At 37.8% G+C, this 26849-nt stretch overlaps 1 protein-coding gene across 4 annotated transcripts in view; it reads right to left on the bottom strand.

Moving 5' to 3' along the window:
- Positions 1 to 26849, bottom strand: part of kif16ba (kinesin family member 16Ba) — a 47763-nt gene that overhangs the window by 5185 nt on the left and 15729 nt on the right. Inside the window, exons 12-27 of one of the 4 annotated variants that reach the window (XM_056456525.1) lie at positions 25131 to 25190; positions 24907 to 25026; positions 24742 to 24793; positions 24510 to 24647; positions 22276 to 22358; positions 21582 to 21670; positions 16316 to 16348; positions 15049 to 15102; positions 13382 to 13583; positions 11706 to 11929; positions 9616 to 10003; positions 5955 to 6203; positions 5325 to 5656; positions 3888 to 4037; positions 3392 to 3497; positions 852 to 899 (exon numbers count right to left, since the gene is read on the bottom strand). In XM_056456525.1, coding sequence (XP_056312500.1) covers positions 852 to 899; positions 3392 to 3497; positions 3888 to 4037; positions 5325 to 5656; positions 5955 to 6203; positions 9616 to 10003; positions 11706 to 11929; positions 13382 to 13583; positions 15049 to 15102; positions 16316 to 16348; positions 21582 to 21670; positions 22276 to 22358; positions 24510 to 24647; positions 24742 to 24793; positions 24907 to 25026; positions 25131 to 25190 — 2328 coding nt within the window. The remainder of the gene's footprint in view (positions 1 to 851; positions 900 to 3391; positions 3498 to 3887; positions 4038 to 5324; positions 5657 to 5954; positions 6204 to 9615; positions 10004 to 11705; positions 11930 to 13381; positions 13584 to 15048; positions 15103 to 16315; positions 16349 to 21581; positions 21671 to 22275; positions 22359 to 24509; positions 24648 to 24741; positions 24794 to 24906; positions 25027 to 25130; positions 25191 to 26849) is intronic. The other 3 variants (XM_056456527.1, XM_056456526.1, XM_056456528.1) reach the window with 3 other exon arrangements.

Here is a 26849-nt window from a genome sequence, read left to right as displayed (position 1 = left end):
CCTTTAGTGGGGTAGAAAATCTACTTTTTTTGCTCACCTGGCTTTGAAGGGACTCAGCAATTTCTTTTTTCTTTATCGACCTGGATGTGTTATTGCTCAGATGGGTGCTCCTGCCAAATTTACACTAGTTTTTCCTCCATTTCTTGGGTCCAAATAGACAGAAAAGAAGCTCTTTTAACTTCTACCCAACCCTCCCACTGGCCTGCAGACACCCACACTGGTGGATCCTGCCCTTCTTTTTGGCTGTAGGTAATCGCCAATGTTATTTTCAATCAGAACACATTTCACACGCAGACAGCTCCAGATATTTAACAAGCCAAATATCTCATGAGTGTCGGCAACTCATCAGCGATTCTCTCACATCATGTCTTTGATAGTTCATACTGTGTGATTGTTACTCCCGTGAACAAGCACCGATTTGCCTGTGATATCAGGCATTTGTCAGTGAATTCTTAAAATCTGTGGGCGAGTCAAAATCGGGGCTAAACTCATGCAACTCGGGATTAGAAGTGCATCAACACACTGAAATAAAAGTCTCAGCAACTTCAGTTTCATGCGAACTTTAAATGAAAATCTAAATACATTATATTTGCACAGCTCTCATTACCAGCAGCTGATTTCAGGGGTCAAGCAAGCACTTATTTGTCATTTCTTCTCATCAGTGAGGTTGCAAAGACAGTCAGGTGAGGTGAATCTAGGTAAGACATCAGTGGACAGGCCGCATGCTCCCAAAAAAAGGAAAAAAAACAACCAATCCACTCAGGGAGTGTGAGTTGTATGCAAATCAGGGGCTGGATCATGCAAATCACAGAGCGCTCAGCTGAAGATGATTGGCTGAGGGCTGTGCTTACCTCATCCGTCAATCTAACAGAGCTACCCTCACTATCCTGCTCCTCCTCCTGTTAAACAACCGTGGGGATGGAAAAAAAAAATTAATCCTGAGTGTTTCATGGGATTATTGTATGGAAGCTTGTTTACAATTTGAGATACAAAAATACAGTAAATTCTCATGTTTGGACTTTTGCTCCACATGCTATTCTGAGGTTATATATTGCAAAAGAAACAAGTAAAAATAGTGAGATGTAAACTTATTAATACTGATGCTAAATACTTATAATTGTACACTACCTGACAGAAGTCTTGTCTCCTGTCCAAGTTTTAGGAACAACAAATAATATGTTGACCTCTAGTTTATCATTTGATATCAGAAGTGGCTTATTTGAAAGGTAAAGGCCTCAAGATTACACTTATTTTACCAAAATAAAATATGATCATGCCTTGATTTTTAATTATTTAATTAGGACAGTAAGGCCTGACTTTGCTTAGACAAAAGTCTTGTCACTTAATAAAAATAATGTACAGTATAGAATATAAAGTCATGGTACAGTGGGAAAAGAATGAATATTGTGTTTGACTCCCATGAGCTTGGAGGACTGCATCCATACATCTCTGCAGTGACTCAAATAACTTATTAATAAAGTCATCTGGAATGGCAAAGAAAGTGTTCTTGCAGGACTCCCAGAGTTCATCAAGATTCTTTGGATTCATCTTCAATGCCTCCTTAATCTTACCCCAGACATGCTCAATAATGTTCATGTCTGGTGACTGGGCTGGCCAATCCTGGAGCACTTTGACCTTCTTTGCTTTCAGGAACTTTGATGTGGAGGCTGAAGTATGAGAAGGAGCGCTATCCTGCTGAAGAATTTGCCCTCTCCTGTGGTTTGTAATGTAATGAGCAGCACAAATGTCTTGATACCTCAGGCTGTTGATGTTGTCATCCATTCTGCAGATCTCTCGCACGTCCCCATACTGAATGTAACCCCAAACCATGATTTTTCCTTCACCAAACTTGACTGATTTCTTTGAGAATCTTTGGTCCGTGTAGGTTCCAATATGTCTTCTGCAGTATTTGTGATGATTGGGATGCAGTTCAACAGATGATTCATCAGAAAAATCGACCTTCTGCCACTTTTCCAAATGATCAACTAGAAGTCAAGTTATTATTTGTTGCTCTTACAAACGGGATCCACAACAAGACTTTTGTCAGGTAGTGTAAATAAGATCGTATCCGTTGTGCTTATATTGTATTGTATGTGTTTTGGTTTTTATGTTGTCATTTGAAAGTGTTTTTTTTGTTGTTCTAAATCGTTTGAAAAATGAATAAATAAAATGATAATAGTAATTTAATTAATAGTAATATAAAAAATGTAGATATAAAAAAAAATATATATAAAAAAATTCAAAAGCCGAATTTGCAAGTTTATAAATCAGAAATTTAAGAATAAAAGTCCCAATTGTGACAAAAGTTGTAGCAGAAGAAAAGTTAACTTGGAATTCTGAGGGGGAAAATCTGAACTTTATAACATGCAAATTTGCAATTATGAGTTTGCAATTTAAAATTCACTGAAAACAAATTAAGCTTGCAAGATTAAAATAGTCTTTCTCACCATTTCAAGATTAATGAGAAGCAGCAAATGACTTTCACTGATGTGTTTTGTGGTAGAAACAAGCTTCCATACTCTTGTGTTTGATTAAAGGGACATCACTGATGAAACTTTGATTGCACTTGCAGGATTGCATGATAAAATCATCACAGAAACTGCACAAAATAAATTAGCAGGATCTGAAAATTAAGTCTAAAAAAAGGAGTATTTATTATATACTATTTCAGATTACTAATATTTTCTATTATCCTTTAACTTACATGTTATAATTCCATTTTAATTTAAATAATTGTAGGTACTTTTACCATTTTTAGTTAGCTTTCGTTTAGTTTAGCTATTCTTTTTAAAGACTTCCACTTAGTTAATTAATCTTCATTTCAGCATTATGAGTTTGTCAGGAGCACTTTTAGCTTAGCTTAGCATAAATAATTGAATCGGATTAGACCATTAGCATCTCACTCAAAAATGCTAAGCGTTTCGATTATTTTTCCTATTTAAAGCAATTCTCTTCTTTAGTTTCATCGTGTGCTAAGACTGACAAAAAAAAAAATAAAATAAAAAAATCAATAAGTTGCTTGTTGATTAATATTCCAGTATGGCAGTAGCCATATATCAGCCTAAAAATAGCAACTTTACATTTCTGTTAGTCTTAGTACATGAATCAACAGAAGAGTCCAGTTTTAAAAAGGAAAATTATGTAAACTCTTCAGTTATTTGAGTGAAATGCTAACGGTCTAATCCGATTCAATGATTTATGCTATGCTAAGCTAAGCTAAAAGTGCTCCCGCCAAACCAGGAGATCGGCTAAATGGATTAAAAAATAGTAAAACTCAACTGTTTAACCCTAGGGGAGTTGTAAAATGAACCTATTTACAAAAAAGTGGACTGTTATACTACATATATTAATTTCAAAAGACAAAGATGATGTATGGGTCCATCTAGAGTACCTGCAGTGAGTCTGAGGACAGTGACAGCGTGTTGTTGTTTTCTCTGTTCAGCAGGTTGAGTTTCTGGAGCCTCCTCTGCACCTCCTCTTCAATATATGCGTTTAGCCTGAGGGAGAAATGAGAAATTACATCAACAGTTCAGCTCAGTCATCACTAACCGTTTCCATCCAAAGATGGAAATAAACCCATGCGAACATGGGGAGAACATGCAAACTCTACACAAAAAAGGCCAACTGGCCCAGCTGGGACTCGAACCAGTGACCTTCTAGCTGTGCTAACCACTGAGCCACCGTGCCGCTCCCATCTTTCCAAATCATAGAATTTTTTTTTCTCAATTTAGGGCAAATTTAGTTTCAATCGGATGAACTTCACAATATGAGGAAAAAAAGGTAATTTTAACTTTGTTTCAGGCTGACTTTAATGCGATATTCCAAAATGCATATTAAAAACAGGTGGATGGAAGCATAGCTAGGGTTTGTTAGGGATGATGGAATACCTCTCGTCTCCTATAGACAGAACGGTGGGCAGGGTGTGAATGGGACTGACGGGCGACTGGTTTTTCTCTTCTCCGCTCACACTGAGACTGCGAACGCTTCCTTCACTCTCGCTGATCCTCTGCTTCAGCTGCGCGATCTCTCGCTCCATCCTGACAAACACACACAACATACAATCACATAGCATTTCCAGAGTTCATGGAAGAAGAAAAAAAAAAAAAAAAGTGTAAAGTGTTTACTTGTTTATTTGACTAATTTCTTTGACGGCTGTTAATGTTCGCATTAAAATAATTATGACCTGAAATGGGTTTAACATGTTTGTCACACTTGCTTTCAGATCCATTCATTTTCCTTCGGCTTAGTCCCATATTTATCAGGGGTCGCCACAGCGAAATGACCCGCCAACTTATCCAGCATGTGTTTTACGCAGCGAATGCCCTTCCACCTGCAACCCAGTACTGGGAAACAACCCCTCCAAAAACAGAAAATTGACATAATTTACTCAACCTTTACTCATTCCAAACTGATTTGTCTTTTTTTCTTCTGTTGAAAGCAAAGGAAGATATTTTGAAGAAAACTGGAAACCTGTAACCACTGACTTCATAGTATTTTTTTCCTTCTGTGGAACTAATATATATATATGTAATGAATCAAAGAATCATTGACTTCCGTCGTTTCTTTGCCAACTTTTATTTAAAATTTGGGTTGGGTGGGTAATAGTACACCACCTTTTTTTTCGGACTACGCCACTGCCCTAAACCTAATAACTGGTTGGGCCATCCTTAGCAGCAACAAGTGTAATTAAATAAATGTCTTTGATAACTTGTCTGTTACTGCACGGTGAAAGAACCACCCTTTTAAAGTCATGCCACAGCATCTCAATTGGATTCAGGTCAGGACTTTGACTAGGCCACTCTAAAGTCTTCATTTTGTTTCTTTCCAGCCATTCAGAACTAGACTTGCTGGTGTGCGTTGCATCATTGTCTTGCTGCAGAAACTAGGCTTTCTTCAGCTTGAGGTCATTAAACAGATGGCTGGATATTTGCCTTGTACACAGCAGAATTTATGCCTCCATTTATGGCAAGTCTTTTAGGTTCTAAAGCAGTAAAACAGCCCTGGACCATCACACTACAACAAACACATTTTACTGTTGGTATGATACACTTTTTCTGAAATGTGGTGTTACTTTTCTGCCACACATGATGGGACACACACCTTACAAAAAGGTAAACTTTTGCCTCAAGACAAAGTTCTTGTGGATCTGTTAATTAAACGTTCACACTCTGCTGCTCTTACTGGGGGAATGTGCAATCAATGCATTTAAATTGGCCACCAGGGTGATCAAATTTAGCAATGAAACCTCCAACACTAGATTGGCCAGTGTTTCAATTTCATTGTCCAAACACTGTACACACATACACATACACACACACACGAACCTGTCCTGCTCCAGGTCGTGCGCTGGAGTGCTCCTGCAGGTGCTGTGTGTGGACTGTGAGCGTCTGCGGGGCGTGTGGGCATCAGGCTCCAGGCTCAGGCTCCTGCGGTAGGCCGAGTGTCTCCTCTGAAGGCGAGCGACGGCCTGCTCCAGAGCCTCCCGCTGCTGCTTCTCTCTCCACTCCAGGATCTCCTTCTCCTTGCGTCGCACCTTCTCCTCCTGCCGGGCCACGTTGGCGGTGAACTCGTAGGACTGCTGGAGCTGCTGTAACTGCTCAGCGCTGGCACTGTACTGACACAGACGCTCCTCCTTCTCCTCCAGCTCCTTCTCCACCTGCACACACACACAAATAATGCTCAAACGAACAGCTCTTGGGTTTGAAAAATAGCATGTTTGGTATTCTGATCAACATAATGCTTGTGCTCTTCTTTGGAAAAGACTGGCATGATTTAAAGGACCCCCTATTATGCAAAAATCACTTTTATAAGGTGTTTAAACACAGTTGTGTGACAGCAGTCTGTGATTATAGACACGATGAAGAGTGACTATAAACTGTTCTGTTGCACACTCTAATTTACACACTTTTACGTTATAATAGAGGTAGGTAAACTGTATCACAGCACAAGTTGACCTGATAGAGTGTCTCGTCCAGCTCTTTGTCCATGTCGTCTGCAGCGGGACAGTCTGGTCCTCCTCTAAAGCGCTCCAGCAGGTCTCGGGCTCTCTGTTTCTCTTCTGAGATGGCGGGCAGCTGTTTCTCACACAGAGACATGAGCTGCTTCTCTTTAAACTGCAGCCTGTGTTCAGCCTGCTGGACCAGAACCTCCTCCTGACCCAGAGACGACACATCCTGAACGCCTCGTTCCATCAGATCCCGAACCTGCAGCAAGACCACACTACAGTCAATCACACAAACATCTGATTCATTTCAGATTCTGTTCAGTTCTGCTCACAGTTTCTTTCTGCTAATGTTTAAAGTGAGTGAGCTTTTCAGATGGATTTAAAGCCGAGACTTATTTTATTAAACTGTTTATTAAAAGAATGATTTATTAAATTCAGTTGGCCATGAATCAGACATCACTGCACATGATGAGCATGTTTACATGAACACCGATACTTCCACTTTAATATGATTAAGAGAATACTCTGATTGACGCCCCATTCACACAGGGTGTAGGCTTCAACGCTTCCCATTCACTTTGAATGGTGACGTCAGGCGTTGCCGAGCTGCATTGTGGATCCGTCGGCACCGCTTCAGAGGCGCTGCTCGCTGCAGAAGTTGGGACTTGCCCAACTTTTCAAGCATCGACGGAAGCGTCAGCCAATCAGATCGCTGTATGCAAATACACCAGCTCAGACAGTGGCCTATTGCTGACTAATTTCATGGCGTCAGCCCCAACTTCAGACACACCCTCTGTCAAGCGTTGACGCTGAAGCCCCGTGTGAATGGGGCATAAGAGTTCTTCATGTAAACAACGATTTTTGATTACCTTAATCCAACTAAGGCACAATCCCAATTCTACCCCTTAGCCCTTCCCCTTACCCCATCCCTCGTTTTGCGTGTTCATGTGAAGGGTAAGGGTGTCCCAATTCTCTTTAGCTTGAAGGTGTAGGGGTAAGGGGAAGGACTAGATACCCCTTGAAACAAAGATTTTTCAGGACCACACTCAAAACCAAGGGGTAAGAAAATTTCCCAGAATACACCATCTACAGCGGCAGCATACTGTAGCTGCATATGGAAGTCGGGAGATGCACAAATTAGTAATAATTGTCATTATTACAAATTTTTACAACAAGCAAGCACATGTTTAAAACATTCATAACTGCATTTGTGTTTTAGAGTCATGCTTAAAAAAAAAAAGTGCTAAAATAAAACCCGCTAAATTTCACTGTCTATAATCCATAATAATAACTCCTGTACAGCAGTCCCACAACATTCTGACACTCGAATACCCTCGAACACCCTGTCAGAAAATTCTAGTGGCTGGGAATGAGCTTTTTACAGTGTCTGCTATAATGTTAATGTTGTTTTCGTGTGTTTACATAGATCAATATGGCCATGATGTAAATGCACAGTATGGCTACGACCTTATTGTCACATTATATCGTTATGATAACATGAGATATGCCTTCAGTGATGTCCTGAAGATAAATATCAAAAAAATAAAACAACTGGAATAACTAAAGCAGTCGCCATCGTCTGATCTCATATGAAGCAAGAGATCGCGATGACATGTGATGACGTGTGCAGGTGCTGTAGTGCTGTCCCATTTTTTTGCGGGTGAATTTTGGAGCCCTTCCCCTTCACACTCTGTTTCAAGAGCCAAGGGTAAACCAAAGGGGAAGGAATAGGGGTACAAAAATAGAAATTGGGATTGGGCCTAAAGTCATAATCGAAATAAACAGGAATTTAATTAAGACGTGGATGTGGAGTATTTCTGTTTAAGTGCCGTACAGACATGTAAACACCTTAATCATGTAAACACCTTAATCATGTAAACACCTTAATCAAATGATTACCGTTTTGTAGTACTTTTCGCTACATTTTGCGACAGGACACACACACACGGCAGTAGGGCGTTTGATGACAAACAAATGAAAATGGCTAAACAATGGAAAATTACTATTATTATTATTACAATTACTACGACTACTACAATAACTCATTCATTCATTTTCTTTTCGGCTTAGTCTCTTTATTAATCTGGGGTCGCCACAGCAGAATTAAACGCCAACTTATCCAGCACTCGTTTTACACGGCGCATGCCCTTCCAGCTGCAACCCATCTCTGGGAAACATCCATACACACTCAGTCACACACTTTGAAGAATTTTAGTTTTACTACTATAACTAATTAGTATTATTAATTATGTTATTAGGATTAGATTTATTATTGTAATTAAGTTTTTAAAAAACATTTGAATTCTTTTTTTTAATCGTTTCTGAAGATTTACTTTAAAATGTAAAATAAATAGTCCATTACATGGGCTCAACATATATCAACTATTAACTGATTTTTTCCAGCTGTGGCGGCTACCTGACTACCTGTGGCGTTATTTCAATGACAAATGTTGTGAGCGCAGTATTACAAGATCGCATTCGCATTTATGTAATAGCCTATGAGCATACGAATCTCTTTGCTTGCGCGCCGATTTCCTCTGCTCATGCACAAAACTTCTTGCACACCCCCTCAAATATACGCTGCTCAAGTGCAGATCTTTTTTTGCGCTCTCAAATAAACGCTGCTGAAGTGCGATTTAGTGCGTTTATGTAACAAGTATGTTTCATTTATTTGATTTGCAAGGAATATTTATGAATGTCTCCAATAGACCTACAGAGCAGTATTAATGCGTCCTGAAGTAAAGTGAAACGGCTATACGTCGTGTTTGCTGGCCTCACGCATCACGCACCTGTCAGTCAGTTAGCACGTAACCTTAAAAGGTAAACAAATGACGCACAGCACTACTACTGTTACAGAAAAGTTTGCGCTGTTATAATTCACTTTCCTTTTAATACGCTTTGGTGCGATTATCACCCGCTATTAAAAAAAACACAACTGAATGTTTTGAATGAGAAGCTGTAATGTAGCCGTGGCGGGATCAATTTTGGCGTGGCGCCCCGGCATGGAAGAATGAATGTAGCGGAAATCATGACAGTTGAAGTCAAAATCCCCTCCGGTGATTTTTGTTTCTTTTTTACATATTTCCCAAACTATGTTTAACAGAGCAAGAAACTCTACAGTTTTTTTCTATAATATTTTTTCTTCTGGAGAAAGTCTTATTCGTTTTATTTCTGCTAGAATAAAAGCAGTTTTTAAATAAAAATAAAACATTTTGAGGTCAATATTATTAGCCCCCTTAAGCAATATTTGATTACAACTGTCTACAGTATAAACAATCGTTTTACAATGACTAGCCTAATTACCCTAACCTGCCTAATTAGCCTAGTTAAGCCTTTAAATGTCACTTTAAGCTGTATAGAAGTGTCTTAAAAATATCTAGTCAAATATTATTTACTGTCATCATGGCAGAGATAAAATAAATCAGTTATTAGAGATGAGTTATTAAAACTTTTATGTTTTAAAATGTGTTAAAAAAAATCTTCTCACTGTTAAACAGAAATTGGTAGACAAAAAAAAAATACAGAAGGGCTAATAATTCTGATTTCAACTGTATATCGTTATATGAGATTTTCGCTTTACACTCCATTATGCATATTTATCCCAAACACTGAACAACCAAAACATAAATAGCATCCAAAACAGAGGTGTTCCTCGAGTTGTGAGACAGTACCTGTCTCTGTTTGTCCTTGTGCGAGTGCATCATGAGTGCGAGTGCCGTGCGTTCATGGTCCAGCTCTCTCTCCAGCCGGTCCCGCTGCTGCATCAGACTGTCCTCCAGCAGCTCCAGCTCCTCCAGCTGCGTCTGCTTGAACTGATGGTACCGCGTGTGTGCGCTCCTGCGGGCCGCGTCCCCGCTTTCCTCCTCCTCCCCGTCGATGCGCGCCTCTTTGGCTCTGAGCAGCTCCTCTTTGAGCTCGGCAAGCGTCTGTCTCTCCTCCTGCAGACGCCGGGCTTCATCCGGCATTAGCAGAGCGGACGCCTCCTCGCTGCGCTCCCTCAGCTGCTCCTCCAGACGCCCAACCAGACACAGCTGCTCCTTCTCGCGCTCCTCCAGACGCCTGTGAGGCCAGATAAAGATTATGATGTCACACTTAGGCACTCTATACTGTTTCAGATTTTGATTTTAAAAGATGAAGTTTGATGAACTGAATGAGCCTGTCCGACTGTCAGTGAATGTCAAATGAAAACGTCCCTTACCTCAAAACTCTTTTTTTGCCCAGTAGGTCTACCTTGTGTTTTATTTGCTAATGCAAGCTATGTTTTAAAAGATAAATATAATGTATAAAGCTATACATTATTTATATGACTTCAATAATTTATTTTTGTTTATTTTTATAATGGACAATGCACAGATATTGATGTTTCACACTGTTTTTACACTACATTATTTGAATCTAACAAGCTTGTTTACATTACTCTATTTACATTAAATCTAAATCCATAATATCAGAAATGACAACAGATTGTTAAGATTTAATTAATGTTAATTTTAATGTTATTGAATAATGCACTTGACAGATTTCATTCATTCATTTTCCTTCTGCTTAGTCCCGGATTTATCAGGGGTTACCACGGCGGAATGAACCGCCACTTACTTGACAGATGTGTTTTTAATTTCAGGTGGTTTGTGTAATGCGTTTCATGCTTGGTAAAATAACCTCTAATTGCATCTTTAATGATTTTCAACTAATTACAATGTCTTGTCCCGATTTAGCTGGTTTTGATGCAAAAGAAAACTTACCTTGTTAAAAACCAAAGAATTGTCTAAAGTGACATTTATGAAAAAAAGGCATTTTATTTGCTAGCTAATAGCCTTGTCATTACATAAAAAATGAAACTTTTGAGCCTAATTATAGGAGCCTGATTGAAAATGATCATTTACAAAAAAAAAGGTCTGATGGATTTAGAGGGTTTTGCATCTGAACTCTTCATACATATATATATATATAAAGAGAGAGAGAGAGATAGACATGCCAACAAAAACAAATTAATAGAATCCATACTAATTATTGTAAACAAGTATAGATTAATAGCATGTAGAATAAAACAATAATTAAATTAGTAATACTATTCAGTATTATTTTTTGCAATTATTAATATTAATCAAATTTAATTTTATTACATAGTGTATACAGTACATGCATACATACATACATACATAATATATATATATATATATATATATATATATATATATATATATATATATATATATATATATATATATATATATATATAATAACTTAATTATTTAAATTAACTTTTATTAGTTTTTTCATTATTGTCTTTTATTATTATTCATATATATATATATATATATATATATATATATATATATATATATATATATATAATAAATCTATCGTAATTATAAAACATAATTGTAATTCTGCACATGTAGAAAAAACAAAAAAGAATAAATATAATGCAACTATTTTTACAAATATTCTACGTTACATGTTAAATACATACTAGATTAAATGTTATTCAATTATTTATTTGGTGAAAGAAAATACTACACATAATATTATTACCTTAATTATTAATAATATAGCCTATTATTATTCATGTTATTATGATTAGATCTATTATTGTAATTAAGTATTTAAAAAACATTTTAATTCTTATTTGAAGTTTTGAATTGTCTGTAAGTTTGATCAAATTGCCTCACTCCAAAATGTAATATTGAGATAACTCAACAGATCTCTCATTCAGGTAATTACAAGTACATGACGTAGTCTTTTAGATTATGTTTTTGACCTGCGCTCCAGCTGGAGTTTGACGGCCTGCTCCTCTCGTTCTCTCTTGAGTCGCTCCAGCTCACGGAAGAGCTCGGTTTGCTCTGCTCGCTCTCGCTGAGCCTGAGTTTTTTCTTCTTCCTCCAGATCCTCATCCTCCTCCTCCTCGTCTTTCTCCTTCTCCTCCAGCTCCTGCTTCAGCTGTTTCTGCTCCTCCTGCTCCTTCTGGTCTCTGTGCCTTTCCTCCTGAAAAAAACAAGCATCAGCAATAAAAGCTTGCCTTCAGGTCCAAAGATGGTTTATAAAAAAAAAACACACATTGATGCGCCCCAATTCACATATTATCCATCATAAATAGTACTCAAAAATATAATTAGCATGTCCCAAGTCATAGTATGTGAAAATGAGTTTACCAATGTTGCCTGGATGGTCTACTATTTCCGGTAATATTGCCCACAATTTTGAGCATTCGGCGTGAAACGTAGAAGCAGTGGGCGGAGCTTAAAAGGCACTGATGTTGAAGCAGTGAGTGGGGCTAAACAGGGAGTGATGTAGAAGCACTGGGCGGAGCTAAACAGGCAGTGATGAAGAAACAGTGGGTGGAGCTTAGCAGGCAGTGATGTAGAAGCAGTAGGCAGTGGGCAGAGTTAAACAGGAAGAAAAGAAGCAGTGGGTGGAGCTAAACAAGCAGTGATGTAGAAGCAGTGGGCAGAGTTAAACAGGCAGTGTTGGAGAAGCAATAGGTGGAGCTAAACAGGCAGTAACATAAAAGAAGTGGGTGGAGCTAAACAGCAGTGATGTAGAAGCAGTGGGCGGAGCTAAAAAGGCAGTGATGTAGAAGCAGTGGGTAAGGCTAAACAAGCAGTGTTGTAGAAGGACTGGGTGGATCTAAGCAGGCAGTGATGCAAAAGCAGAGGTCGGAGCCAAATAAGCAGTGATGTAGAAGCAGTGGGCGGAGCTAAACAAGCAGTGCTTTAGTATCAGTGGGTGGAGCTAAACAGCCAGTGATGAAGCAGTGGGCGAAGTTCAACAGGCACTGATGTAGATGTAGTGGGCGGAGCTAAACTAGCACTGATGTAGATGTAGTGGCTGGAGCTAAACGCAGTGATGTTGAAGCAGTGGGTGGAGCTAAACGCAGTGATGTTGAAGCAGTGGGTGGAGCTAAATAGGCAGTAATATAGAACCAAAGGGTGGAGCTAAACAGGCAGTAACGTAAAAGCAGTGAGCATACCTAAACAGGCAGTGATGTAGAAGCAGTGGGTGGGGCTAAACTAGCAAAGATGTAAAAGCAGTGGGTGGAGCTAAACAAGCAGTGATGTAGAAGCAATGGGTGGGACTAAACAAGCAGTAACAAAGGAATGGGCGGAGCTAAATGGCAGTGATGTAGAAGCAGTGGGCGGAGCTGAACAAGCAGTGATTTAGTATCAGTGGGTGGAGCTAAACAGCCAGTGATGAAGCAGTGGGAGGAGCTAAACAGGCAGTAATGTAGAAGCAATGGGCGGAGTTATACAAGCAGCATTGTAGAAGCAGTGGGTGGAGCTAAAGAAGAAGTGATGAAGCAGTGGGACTTTAATGTAAGCTAGCAAAGGAGTTTTGAGTTCTGACACTCGCAGGATAACTTCCTACATTGTCTCATATTTCAAAAGATCAAGCAACATCTGATTTGGTAGTACACGACTTCTTTAATTTTTTTCTGACCTGGAATTTCTGCTTCTCTGCGATCAGGTCTCGGAGGCGGCTCTCGATGTCCTGGCTGCGTCGGCGCAAACTCTCCTCCTGTCTGCGGATGCGCTGCTGCACCTGCTCCGACTCTTTCCTTTGGGACTCCACCTCCTGCTGCATGCGCTCCAGCTCCACCTTCTCACACTTCTGCTTCTCCTCCATCTCCTTGATCAGCCGCCTATGATAGCGCCAAACAAGCAGAAAACAATAATGATGACAGGGGCAAAAATATATCAGCAGCAGGTGCAACTGTAAATTTGATAGAAACATGTACTACAAGCCATAATTATGCATGACCTTTTTATCATTTGCAAAGGAAATGTAGTATTTACATATTCAAATTTATATATGAATATTTTGAAACCAAAAATAATTATTATTAAATAGCATATATCACTGGCCACTTTATTAGGTATACCTTACTAGTAGTAGGTTGGCCCCCGTTTTGCCTTCAGAACTGCCTTAATCCTTCGTGGCACAGATTCAACAAGGGACTGGAAATATTCCTCAGATTTTGGTCAATATTGACATGATAGCATCACACAGTTGCTGCAGATTTGTCGGCTGCACATCTATGATGTTAATCTCCCATTCCACCACATCCCAAAGGTGCTCTATTGGATTGAGCTCTGGTGACTGTGGAGGCCATTTGAGTACAGTGAACTCATTGTCATGTTTAAGAAACCAGTCTGAGATGATTCACGCTTTATGTTGTGCGTTATCCTGCTGGAAGTGGCCATCAGAAGATGGGTATACTGTGGTCATCAAGCATGGATCCATGCATTTATGTTGTTGACGCCAAATTCTGACCTTACCATCCGAATGCCTCAGCAGAAATCGAGATTCATTAGACCAGGCAACGTTTTTCCAATCGTCTATTGTCCAGTTTTGGTGAGCCTGTGCGAATTGTAGCTTCAGTTTCCTGTTCTTAGCTGACAGGAGTGGCACCCGGTGTGGTCTTCTGCTGCTGTAGCTCATCTGTCTCAATGTTAGACGTGTTGTGTGTTCAGAGATGCTCTTCTGCAGACTTCGGTTGTAACGAGTGCTTATTTGAGTTACTGTTGCCTTTCTATCAGCTAGAACCAGTCTGGCCATTCTCCTCTGATCTCTGACATCAACAAGGCATTTGCGCCCACAGAACTGCCGCTCACTGGATATTTTCTCTTTTTCAGACCATTCTCTGTAAACATTACAGATGGTTGTGCGTGAAAATCTCAGCAGATCAGCAGTTTCTGAAATACTCAGATCAGCCCGTCTGGCAACAACACTTAAATCACCTTTCCTCCTCATTCTGATGCTCTGTTTGAACTGCAGCAGATCATCTTGACCATGTCTACATGCCTAAATCCATTGAGTTGCTGCCATGTGATTGGCTGATTAGAAATTTGCGTTAACAAGCAGTAGGACAGGTGTACCTAATAAAGTGGCCAGTGAGTGTATATAATGATAATAAACATTATTTAAGCATATAATTAGCACACATACATATACAAATAATTATAAATAATGAATAACTACATAATAAAATAAAAACAATTAGAAAAACAATCTACAGCTGATATTTATATTACTTATATTACAGTTATGCTTATATTACTGTGCAACTAAAATACTCAATGATGTGTTTCAGTCACATGACACACCTCTTATTTTCCAGTTTTTCCAGTTCTTCTCTTTGCTGCCTTTCAAACTCCAGTCTGGAACATGAGACATGATTAGTGTCTCACACACACGTACGTATGCACGCACGTGCACACACAAAGACAAACAAACACAAAGAAACATACACAAACACACACACAAACAAAAAACACACACAAACACACACACCCCCAAACAGACACACACGCAAACAAAAACACACACAAAACAAACAAACAAACAAACAAACAAACAAATAAACACACACACACGCATAAACAACACATAGATGCTCACGCAAATGCAAACACACACAAACACGCACGCAAATACATAAAAACAAACACACAAATACACTCACAAAAACACACACATAAACAAGCACACAGATGCACACACAAATGCAAACGCACACACGCAAACACACATACAAACACACACACACACACACAAACACAAAGACACAAACACAAGAACAAACACAAAAACACACACGCACTCAGATACAACCACACGCGCACGCACTCACAAACACACACTCAAGCAAACACAGGCACAATCACAGGCACGCAAACGCACAAAAACACACAAACACTCAAAAACAAACACAAAAACACACACAAAATCAAACACACACTCACAAACACACACGTAACGCACGCAATCACAAACACACACTCAAGCAAACACACGTGCAAACACAAACACACGCAAACCCGCACAAAAACACACAAACACACACAAAAACACAAACAAACACACACAAAAACAAAAACACACACACACACACACACACACACAAACAAACACACAGATGCACACACAAATGCAAACACACACACGCACACAAACACACACTCATGCACACACACGTAAACACGCACGCAAACACACAAACACATAAACAAACACACAGATGCACACACAAATGCAAACACACACGCAAATACACACATACAAAAAACACACACAAAAACAAAAACACACAGCAGAGCACGTGATGAGGGTCTCCATTACTATGAGCATCCAGCAGGTCACATTACATGCGCTGCAACTATAAGCACATGCTGCAGAAATCACAACTTGCATCAATAACAGAGAGATGCACATACACACAAACAAACACACATTTAACTACAGCGAATGAAGTGCTTCTCACAGGCATGATGAAGGAAAAATGGAGAGAGAAAATCCACAAACACTGACTGATTACTATTACACAAAAACACAACAGTTAGCAAGAGGACACCAGTTGCGCTTTGCTTCTACCTGAGAAAGATGGGACCCTTTTCAGTGAAGAGACTGTCATGAAGAAGTCCAGAGAGAGCAAATGTTACCAAATACTGCTGCATAAACACAGACCCTCAGTCTGAATTACTTTTAGATCAGGTTGATTAAATAAAATATTATTAACAATACTGACAGTGTTTTTAATGTCATAAATAATAATAATAATAATAAATAATAATAAATAAATAAAAATTATAATTTAAAATAAACAATAATATTAATTAAAATAAAAAATATATAAAAATATAAAATAAACAATAAAAATAATATAACATTAATAATAATAATAATAATAATAATAATAATAATAATAAATAAATAAATATGAATTAAATATGAATAACAATAATAAAAATAATATAAAATAAACTATAAAAATAATAAAAATAAATACTAATAATAAAAATAATATAAAATAAACTATAAAAATAATAAAATTAAATAATAATAATAACAATAATAATTAAATAATATAAAATAAACAATAATAATTAAATAATAAATTAAATAATATAACATACAATAAAAATAATAAAAATGTAATCATATAAAATAAACAATAAAATAATAAAAAATAAATAATATAAAATAAATAATAATAATAATAAAACAATAAATAAAACATTAAATAAATAATATAAATAATATAAAATAATAATAATAATAATTGATGAATTTATAAATTAAATAAATATACTAAGATAAGATTAAGAAAAAAAATGTATAAAAAATCTATTAAATATGAAAAAATATATAAAATAAAATAAAAAAATTAATGAAATAAAGGGTGAGTGTTTGGTTTTACTCATGCCATGAAGTTGGTGTAGTAGGTCATTTCTCAGGATCATGATTAGTAAACAGTCAAGGGTTTTTTCCACATGCAAAATCATAATCATCTAAACATCAGCAACAAAACCATCACTGAACTCATTTTTGCTGTGCATAATTCTATAAAATGACAAATTGCAAAAAGCCAACATGCATTTAGCTGTTTATTAGGAATGCATCAATATGAAAACAACAGAGTTTATATTACACATCTGTGTGGTTCAGTGTTGTTGTCATTAACTTTCAGTGTTGTTGTCATTAATGTTAACATTAACGTATTATAAAAAACTACAGATGTCTAAAATTAAACACTACTGCAATAAAATATTGGATTGCTGAAATAATTTATGAATAGGCAATATTAAAAAACTTAAATTCAAATCTTTTGTATCATTATAAATGTCTATACTGTCATTTTTGACCTAAAATAAAATAACAAAAAATATGTTTTTTAAAATACCAATAAAATACTAAACCCACACCTCTGAAAAGTAAAGTAAAAAATAAACATGTTGCATTCACCGTTGACAGCTGAACTGACCAATCTACTGCTGGTCATTAATTCCAAGTTTTAGAGAAAACACCTAAAGGCCAGATTTACTAAATAAAGCAAATCCGTGTGAAAAACACAATCTCACTGCATATCGGAGTAGAAAGTTGGTAGGAAAAAGCAGGTTTGCGCTGGCATAAGCAGCTGGTAAATCTAGCCCAGAATATGTTCGTCATCTAAAAGACAAACGTTGGCATATATTATGCATCTCCTATTGGCTGTTTTTGGGATCAATGGATCAATCTGGCAAGCAGAGGTTAGAAGTAGGATATGTTTACAATGTTAGCAATGATGTACTAAAAACAGAAAAGGCTTTAACTTTAAACGTTTTGCATATTATCTCAATTTAAACGGACCAGTAAAAATGACTAAAAACAGTATATATTGCATGCCAGGCCTGTAGGTGGTGATGTAACTACATAAAGCACACGTGCGGTCCTGTAGTCCAAAAGTTTGGTTGTCAACTACTCCCATATGCCTATAGACCTTATTCTTGACAAACAAGTGGGTGCAACAACTGGAATCTTTTTGGCTGGAGCCTTCCGCTCTCATTCACTTCCGTTGATTTTTAGATGTTAAAAACAGCTCGTTAAGCTTCTTGATGTTGCAAACGGACATTTTCTTATTATAATATTCTACTTTGGGTGTCACGGTGGCGCAGTGGGTAGTACAATCGCACCACAGCAAGAAGGTCTCTGATTTGAGCCCCGGAAAGACATGTGGTACAGGTGAATTGAATAAACCAAATTGTCCGCAGTGTATGTGTGTGAATGCAGGAGTGTATGGGTGTTTCCCAGTGTTGGGGTTGCTGCTGGAAGGGCATCCGCTGCGTAAAAACATATGCTAGATAAGTTGGCGGTTCATTCCTCTGTGGCAACCCCTGATGAACAAAGGGACTAAGCCAAAAAGAAAATGAATGAATGAATTATTCTACTTCTTATGTATAGTCATGAACACGCTTGGTTGTAGCTTGACCGTTTTTTGCTGTTTATAATTCCTAGTCATTTCCCCCACAGACGACTGATTCAGAAGTTCTAAAACAAAAACGAGCTCACTTCCACATCGCAGAATAAGGTCAATAGACTGAACATCCTGTATATTCCATGTGCGCTTTACATCACCAATTTCACAAATTCGAATTTTTGTAGTTTACGTTGAAAGTTAATAATGGTAGCGTTGCACGTTTGCGTTTTTGTACGACCAAATTGCATTAACAATTAACTAACACTTCTGAACAATTTCTTTGGCCAAATTGTGTTCCTGACACCACATTAAGTTACATTTTCTGTTTTAATGATAAGCTGTGGTCAAAAAGTCATCCAGGCAGTTATGATGACAATTAAAGGGTTAAAAATAGAGTAGCTTTTAGATTAAAAGCAGTGTAGAGTAAACATCCCCTTCATGTCCACTGAGTAGTACAGTGCAGATTAGTAAAGTCCAACTCAGTCAAGTTTCATTATTTTGTCAATTGATTTCCACTTTAATGAAAATACATAAAACAAACAAGATTCATGTGACCATTTTGAAGAAAAGGGCATGGCTGCGTCCGAAATCGCTTACTTCGTAACTTAACTCGTAACTTATAGGAAACTGAAGTATCGATAAGCGCTGACGTGAACGATTCTGATATCGGTACTGGACAATTATTGCGGAGTAAACATTACTTACAGTTGCATAATTTAACTGACCAACCTCGTCTGCACAGTTGGCAATCTCACATGAGAAATGCTCGTGTTTCTGGCGAGCACGTCAAGTATAAAGCCTGGTTTATACTTCTGCGTTGAGTGATCAGCGTGACCCACGGCGCATGCAACGCGCGTAGCCGTGCATTTATACTTCTGCACGCTGTCTGTGTTCCTCTGCTATAACACTTCCAAATCGCTAGCTGGCAGTGATGTGTTTATGTTCCTCTGTGTCGAGTTTCTTTGCTGGTATTTTATTTTTTCTGAACGCTTCCTTAATGTACAAGTGGCTCAAACTCGCTCATTTTGAAGCAGGAACCGGCGGACATGCAACAACTTTAGTCATGAGGTAAACACAGAACAAAACTTTTCATTCGGAGCTCCTTCACGAGACCCCACACTTGTAAACAATCGCTCCATCGGGCTCCCGCAGCTCTCGGTCCCACCCACACTCGTCAGCGATACCAAGCCGACCAATCACAGAGCTTGCGGTATGCGTCGTTGCGACGTGTAGTTAAATTTTCTGAGAGGTGCGCTTCAGTGACGCCGACGGCCACGGCGAGGGCTATGCGTCCACGCATAGGCTGCGCCGTAGCATACGCGTGCGCTTGACACAGAAGTATAAATCATCCTTAAGAGCCTTAACAGTTCTCAGCTGTGCGTGCACACTCAAGGCTGATTTATACTTTATACATGGACGCATAGCCCTCGTCGTGGACGTCGGCGTCCCTTACGCGCACCTCTCAGAAAATGTATCTAACACCATTGAAGAAACTCGACACAGAGGAACATAAATACAGCTAGCGTTTCGAAAGTCTTATTGCAGAGCAACAGAAACAGCGTGCAGAAGTATAAATGCACAGCTACGTGCGTTGCATGCGCCGTGGGTTACATCGATCCCTTGACGCCGAAGTATAAACAAGGCTTCAGCGGAGGCTCGCGCTAAGCACACACACATAGCTTGCGATACAGACTTGCACACACACAGCTCGTAAGCTTGCGGAGTGAACCAACCGGGTTGTATTTCCCGAGTGGACAATGTCCCCCAATGTCTGTTGCAACAAACGCAACAAGTTGTTTTCTTGTAGAAGCGGAAACACAAGCAATCTGGCTAAGTGAAAGAATCTTTCAAAAGTGCATCAACTGCAGAAAGACAAATAAACAGTTTTTGACTGCTTAGCTACTAACAGTAACGGTTCATCATCCACATCGTTACGCCAGCAGTCAATCACCTAAATTAATATAATATTAATAGTTAAATAAACACACACATTCAGTTACAATGAAAACCGTATTTTTTTCTGCAGTAGCCTAAATAAATCTTAAACATTAAAAATGCTTTTACATCAGCTGTATTTACAAAAATATAGCCCATGAATAGCCTAATAATAAACTATGCTTATCAAGAAAGCTTATTTTTACATTGCAAGATGCTCCAAAACTCTATTAAAAATACAGTTAACCTCCAAAACATCGTTAACTCATTTATGTGATTGCGTTAATGAAAAATCATAAACATTATCTCATTTAACTGCATTTTGCAACTCAAAGAGGGTATTTTCAACTGCAGGGAGCACAATAAACCAAGAAAGGTCCCGAATTCTGGGTTTAGGGTTGGGGTGGACGTTAATAAAATACAATAAATGGGAAATTTAATAAATAATATAAATAATTCTTGTTAACTTCCGGCCGCATCCATATCCAATATAGCAACAACCGTAGTAGGCGATTTCGTACACCGTCTTGGAATACCGATGTGTCTGACGTCACAGGGTTAGTTCCTTTCCTTAAACGGATACAGTGGAAATAACGGACTGAACATGGAGACTGGACAGCCTAATGTAACCCAGAGGGTTTTGTGAGCCGTTTCGAACTGTCGAAATTATCTTTTTTTTATTTTACTTGAAGTATAACAGGGCCTGCACAGTACCATTTGCTATTTTGGTACTTCTGAGTAGACCTGCACTGTACTGCTCAGTGAAAACGAGCCATTAGCATTCCCTGTCAGCTGTTTTAATGCACTTTGCATCAGCAGTACCAGCGATGCTGCCGGAGAGCATGAAGAGCGAGAAGGATGGAGAGAGGAGGGAAGAGGAGGCTCCTGGGAGGAAGAGAGGGTGGAACTGAGGAAGAGGAGGAGGAAGATGCCACTCGCTCTGCCATACACACACACACAGCAGCTTACCCAGGGTTATAGAGCATGACGGTGGAGAGGTTTTCACAGGATTTAGACAGATCAGACATGGATAAGCTCAGGCTGGTGAGAAGGCCACTCTGAGGAGAAACACAGAGCAGACATTGAAGGGACAGTTCACTCAAAAATGAACACTTACTCTCTAATTCTTTTTTTCTGTTCAACAAAAATGAAGATGTTTTGAAGAATGCTGAAGAAAATGTGTTACCACTGACTTCCATAGTAGGAAAAATAAATACAATGTAAGTCAATGCTCACAGGTTTGCAGCTTTCTTCAAAATATCTTCTTTTGTGCTCAATAGAGGAATAAGGAAAATAGATTTTAATCACGTAAAGGGAGTAAATGATGACAGAATTTCTATTTTTGGGTGAACTATTCATTTAACCCTTTATTAGGGGAGGAAACATACATGGTAATGATATACATTGAGGTCTTCTGAAAATAATCAATTGTTCTGTGAAAGAAACTGAACATTATTTTAGTTCAGTCTCTGCACACAGCATGTTTGTGATGGTCTGGAATGTGACCTTATAGTTGCATAATCTTTTTTTAATATTCTACTGAACAAAATGTTGTTTTTTTGGATGTTCTGACAGGTGAGTGAATATATATATATATATATATATATATATATATATATATATATAAACTGTTGGGGGGTGAACTGTATGAAGCTTCTCTCACCTTTCTCTTTTCTCGTAGTTTAGCTGCTTCTTTAGGATGGTTAAATCTGAACATGTTGGTTCTGCCGAGGAGAATGACCGCACCTGAGTAACACAAAAACAGCACAAATAAAACTACTATTTAGGGCAAGATGGTACTAAAAAAACTGTTCCCCCTCCATGCCCTATGCCCTAGATAATGTTTTGGTTTGGGATTTTTAGCTTGTTTTTTTTTTTTTTTAACTACTGGAAATAAAAACAACATTACACATTATCTATTTGCATCTGTAAAATAAAGTGTGTATATCCATACATACATTATAAATATAAATATATACATACGTACATATACATATATATATATATATATATATATATATATATATATATATATATATATATATTAAAAAAAAATATATATATATATATATATATATATATATATTTCAAAGCAAGAAATTTCCTCTTTTGCGACTATAATTTAGAGTTTAACATTTTTTTTAAACCTATTTTAATTGTTTTTACGGAGAAATTTGTTTGTGTATCTTTCATGTTTTCATTTTAAAGGTGCTGTATGTAAGTTTTTGAGTCTTTTAAAGCATAAAATTACCATAATATATTTGCAGATATTTAAGAAACATGCTAAGTGAACATTCTTGTTTATCTAAAAAACAACGTGCTGGAATGTCTGTCTTTGCATTGGTCCCTTTAAGCCACCTACTGGCAAGTTTAGCCAATTATATTTCAGCAGCCCAGGTTGCCTTGGTGAAAAACTGCTCAATTGATTCATTCAGTCAGGAACACTCTCAAAGTACGCGACCGAAATGCGATTTCCGGTCGACAGTAGCCGACTCCGAAATGAGAAGCAGATTAAGTTCCACATGAGGTTATTAATTAGCAAATAATATAAATATTTCGAACGTAAATATTAGGTGTGCAGCTTGCATTGTAACCCCGTGTCCTAACAACACGCTAAGTGATGAGATACGCAGTGATAAGCAATTCAGCTGTTTGCACCAGACGAAACACAAGACATTTAAAAACAGCCATTTAGAAGCTCAGAATAGTGCACTCACTGCAATCCAACAAAATGGTAAGGTGTATAAACTAATTATTACATATTAAACCTCTTTGACATTATTAAATGTACATGCTGAATCCCTGATTTGTGTTGGCACTGAGCCACAGTTCTGAAGTTCAATTTCAAAAGGTTTATTTTAATTTCAAGATCTGAGGTGAAGGTGCACAAATACCATGTAACGATATTGCAGACCCAGTTTGACTTTTGCCCAAGCTTATACATACTTGGTGACCCCTGTCCCTTAAACCACATGAATAAAGCTGAATCACAGTGGATACAGAGCTGTATCATGCTAGGCAGATGGGTGATTGTTAAAAACTAGAAATCTTCCAGTAGACCTCTGATTTCCGATGGGATCTCAGTGTTAGGACGAGTTGAAGCTTTAGAAAAACTCTCCTACAGTCTACATGGAAGAATTGAAATGTATTTTGATAAATGGGGAAAAATTCTAAATTTCTGCGACCTACATTGTTAACAAGCATGTAATGAGACAAAATTATTATTAAAGCTATGATATTAGCAACCCACTACCCCCCCTCCCCCCTTTTTTTTCTTCTTTTTCTCTCTTTTTTTTCTTGTATGTGTTTTGGTTTACTTACTCAATTTATATGATGTTATTTATTTATTGTGTTTATTTATTGTGTATCATCAAATTATTATTTATGTATTGTTCTGCTTTTATGTCATTACATTATTTGAAATAAGAAATATCAATAAAAAGTTCAAATCATAAAAAAAGATCTATGATGAACTATCTGCTGTTGCTTTCAGTATATGGCAATAAATGTCAAGTAAAATGGCATTCAAACTCACATTATTCGCATTTAACAATGAATAAAGCACACATGGTGTGCCTGAGGGGATCGTTGTCAAAGTTTTCTGTTGTTCAGCTGCAAGAAATAGAAGCCGTTTCTAAAATATAAATTTCAGGTGTTGGTTAGAACAAAAAATCCTTTTAAGATGAAGAATATTCCTTCTATCGCATGCCGTTGCTTTTATTAAGAAAATGGTTAAAATCAGCCTTAAGGCTCGACAGTCTGGTGTGTGTTTTGAACCAAGAGTGCAATACCTAGTTCAACCACTGGGTGTCAAACTTGCATACTGCACTTTTAAATTGTAATAACAAAATGTGTGTGTGTTTTGTGTGTGTTTGTGTGTGTGTGTTTGTGTGAGACCTTGGTTAAGCTGGCAGGGCTCAGTGATCTGAACTCCATTGACTGAACACTGAGCGTCATTCAGAGGAATAAGAGTGACCGTTCCGTTCTGGCTCTCTATCAGACAGTGCTCACTCTCCAGACCCAGACCATGAAGAACTGCAGAGAGGCGCGGAGAGAAAACATGAACAATAACAATTAGCAATAAATAAACAGATGAACAACTAGCCAACAAATAAACTGTTGGACTCACTGATGTCCTGTTCAGTAGTGGCATCATCACGACCAACATACGTCCTTCCCTCCTGTAAGCACACACAAACCATGAACTCAATTACAATAAACAACGCAGCATAAATCAATTGAAGAAGCATCTCCATCAGCAGAACTGTTATTAATGCAGGCAGACGTTCACTACCTTTAAATGATAGAGGATGATGCCGGTGCTGAGCAGATCGTCATCAATGCCGATGAGATGCGGAAGCTCTGAGTCCAGGATCACGCCGATTCCCTCCTTCCTCAGAGCCAGAGTTTCCTCCTGTCAAAAAAAAAAAAAAAAAACACTCACACAATTAAAGTCTGGTTCAGTGACTGAGGAGATTAAACCCAAAAAACTCTGCTGGACTGAGAACAGTGACAAACCTTTAGGATGTTCTGTGTTTCGTTCCATTTATTTGTCCATTCTTTGGTTAACTCCAGCACCTGTGTTAGAAAGATTGCCTGAGTAAACGCTGGATTTACTAGAAACCTTTTATGCAAGTTGAAAAAAAAAAACATTACTATGTTAAATTAAAGAAATGAAGAAGGGAGAAAGGGAAGGAGCGAGGGAGGAAGGCAAGGCAAAGCAAGGCAAGTTTATTTATATAGCACATTTCATACACAATGGTAATTCAAAGTGCTTTACATAAACAGGAATAAAAGAGACAAGAAAATAAAACCAGAATAAAAAAACTAATTAAAATGTGTTAAAACCTATTTTAAAAGAATAAAACAGAAAAGAAAGACAGACTAGTGTGATCTGAAGGACGTAGCACAGTGCTCATTCAGTAAAGGCACAGCTAAACAGATGTGTTTTCAGTCTTGATTTGAATGTGCCTAATGTTGGAGCACATCTGATCATTTCTGGAAGCTGATTCCAGCTTTGGGGGTGCAGTAGATGAAGGCGGATTCACCCTGCTTTGACTGAACTATTGGAATTTCTAATTCACTTGATCGTAATGATCTGAGTGATCTGTTAGGTTTGTATTCAGTCTGCATATCTGTAATGTATTGAGCTCCTAGGCCATTTAGTGATTTATAGACAAGTAATAATACTTTAAATCTATTCTGAATGTAACTGGGAGCCAGTATAAGGAAGGAAGGACAGACGGAAGGAAAGAAGAAAGGGAGAAAGAAAGAAATCACATTTTTTAGACTTCTTTAGGTTCTTGCACATTTATCAAAGTCAAACTTTTCAAACACTTTCCAGGTTCAATTTCAAACTTTCAGCATTTTACAAGTGTGGCAAATAACATATTTACATACATATACATGAATCATACTACATTATATCAGATGTTATTTGTAAAAGTATTTTGTAGTATAGTACAGTTTTCTAAGGAAACATTTTGATAGCATGTTTGCCCCAAACCCAACATTGAATTAGTCATTTATTCTCTTAAATGTCAAAAAAAAAAAAGAAATCAATTCATTCAGTCATTTTCCTTCAGCTTGGTCTATTTATTTATCAGGGGTCACCACAGCGGAATGAACCGCCAACTTACACAGCGCATGCCCCTCCAGCTGCAACCCAGTACTGAGAAACATCCATACACACTCACACACTACAGGCAATTTAGTTTATTCAATTCACCTATAGCGCATGTGTTTGGACTGTGGGGGAAACCAGAGCACCAGAAGGAAACCCAAACCAACACGGAGAGAACATGCAAACTCCACAGAGAAATGCCAACTGGCCCAGTCGGCACTCGAACCTTCTTGCTGTGAGGCAACAGTGCTAACCACTGAGCCACCGTGCCGCCGAAATCAAAAATATTTATTTTATTTTATTTAAATAGTTAATCATCAACACCACTGATTTAGTTACAAATTATTCTGGAAGCAACACATTACATTTTCAAGCACTTTATCCAAAATCTAAGCACTTCAAAACTAGATCAAAATTCAAGCATTTTCCAAGATCTCCAACACCTGTAAGAACCCTGCTTCTCCAAAATCATATTTTTAAAATATATTTTATTTCACACACACATCTATTTTTTTATATGCTAATATGAGTAAAATGCCGAGTCCTGCCATGCTGATTATAAGATAGTTCAGTTTCAAGAGCAAAGAGTTTCACACTGCATTTATTACTCAAAC

Source organism: Danio aesculapii, chromosome 1 (assembly GCF_903798145.1).
Source record: "Danio aesculapii chromosome 1, fDanAes4.1, whole genome shotgun sequence".
Taxonomy (NCBI): Eukaryota; Metazoa; Chordata; class Actinopteri; order Cypriniformes; family Danionidae; genus Danio; species Danio aesculapii.
The sequence above is the reverse complement of the archived record's forward strand: the minus strand, read 5'-3'. Positions and strand labels throughout refer to the sequence as shown.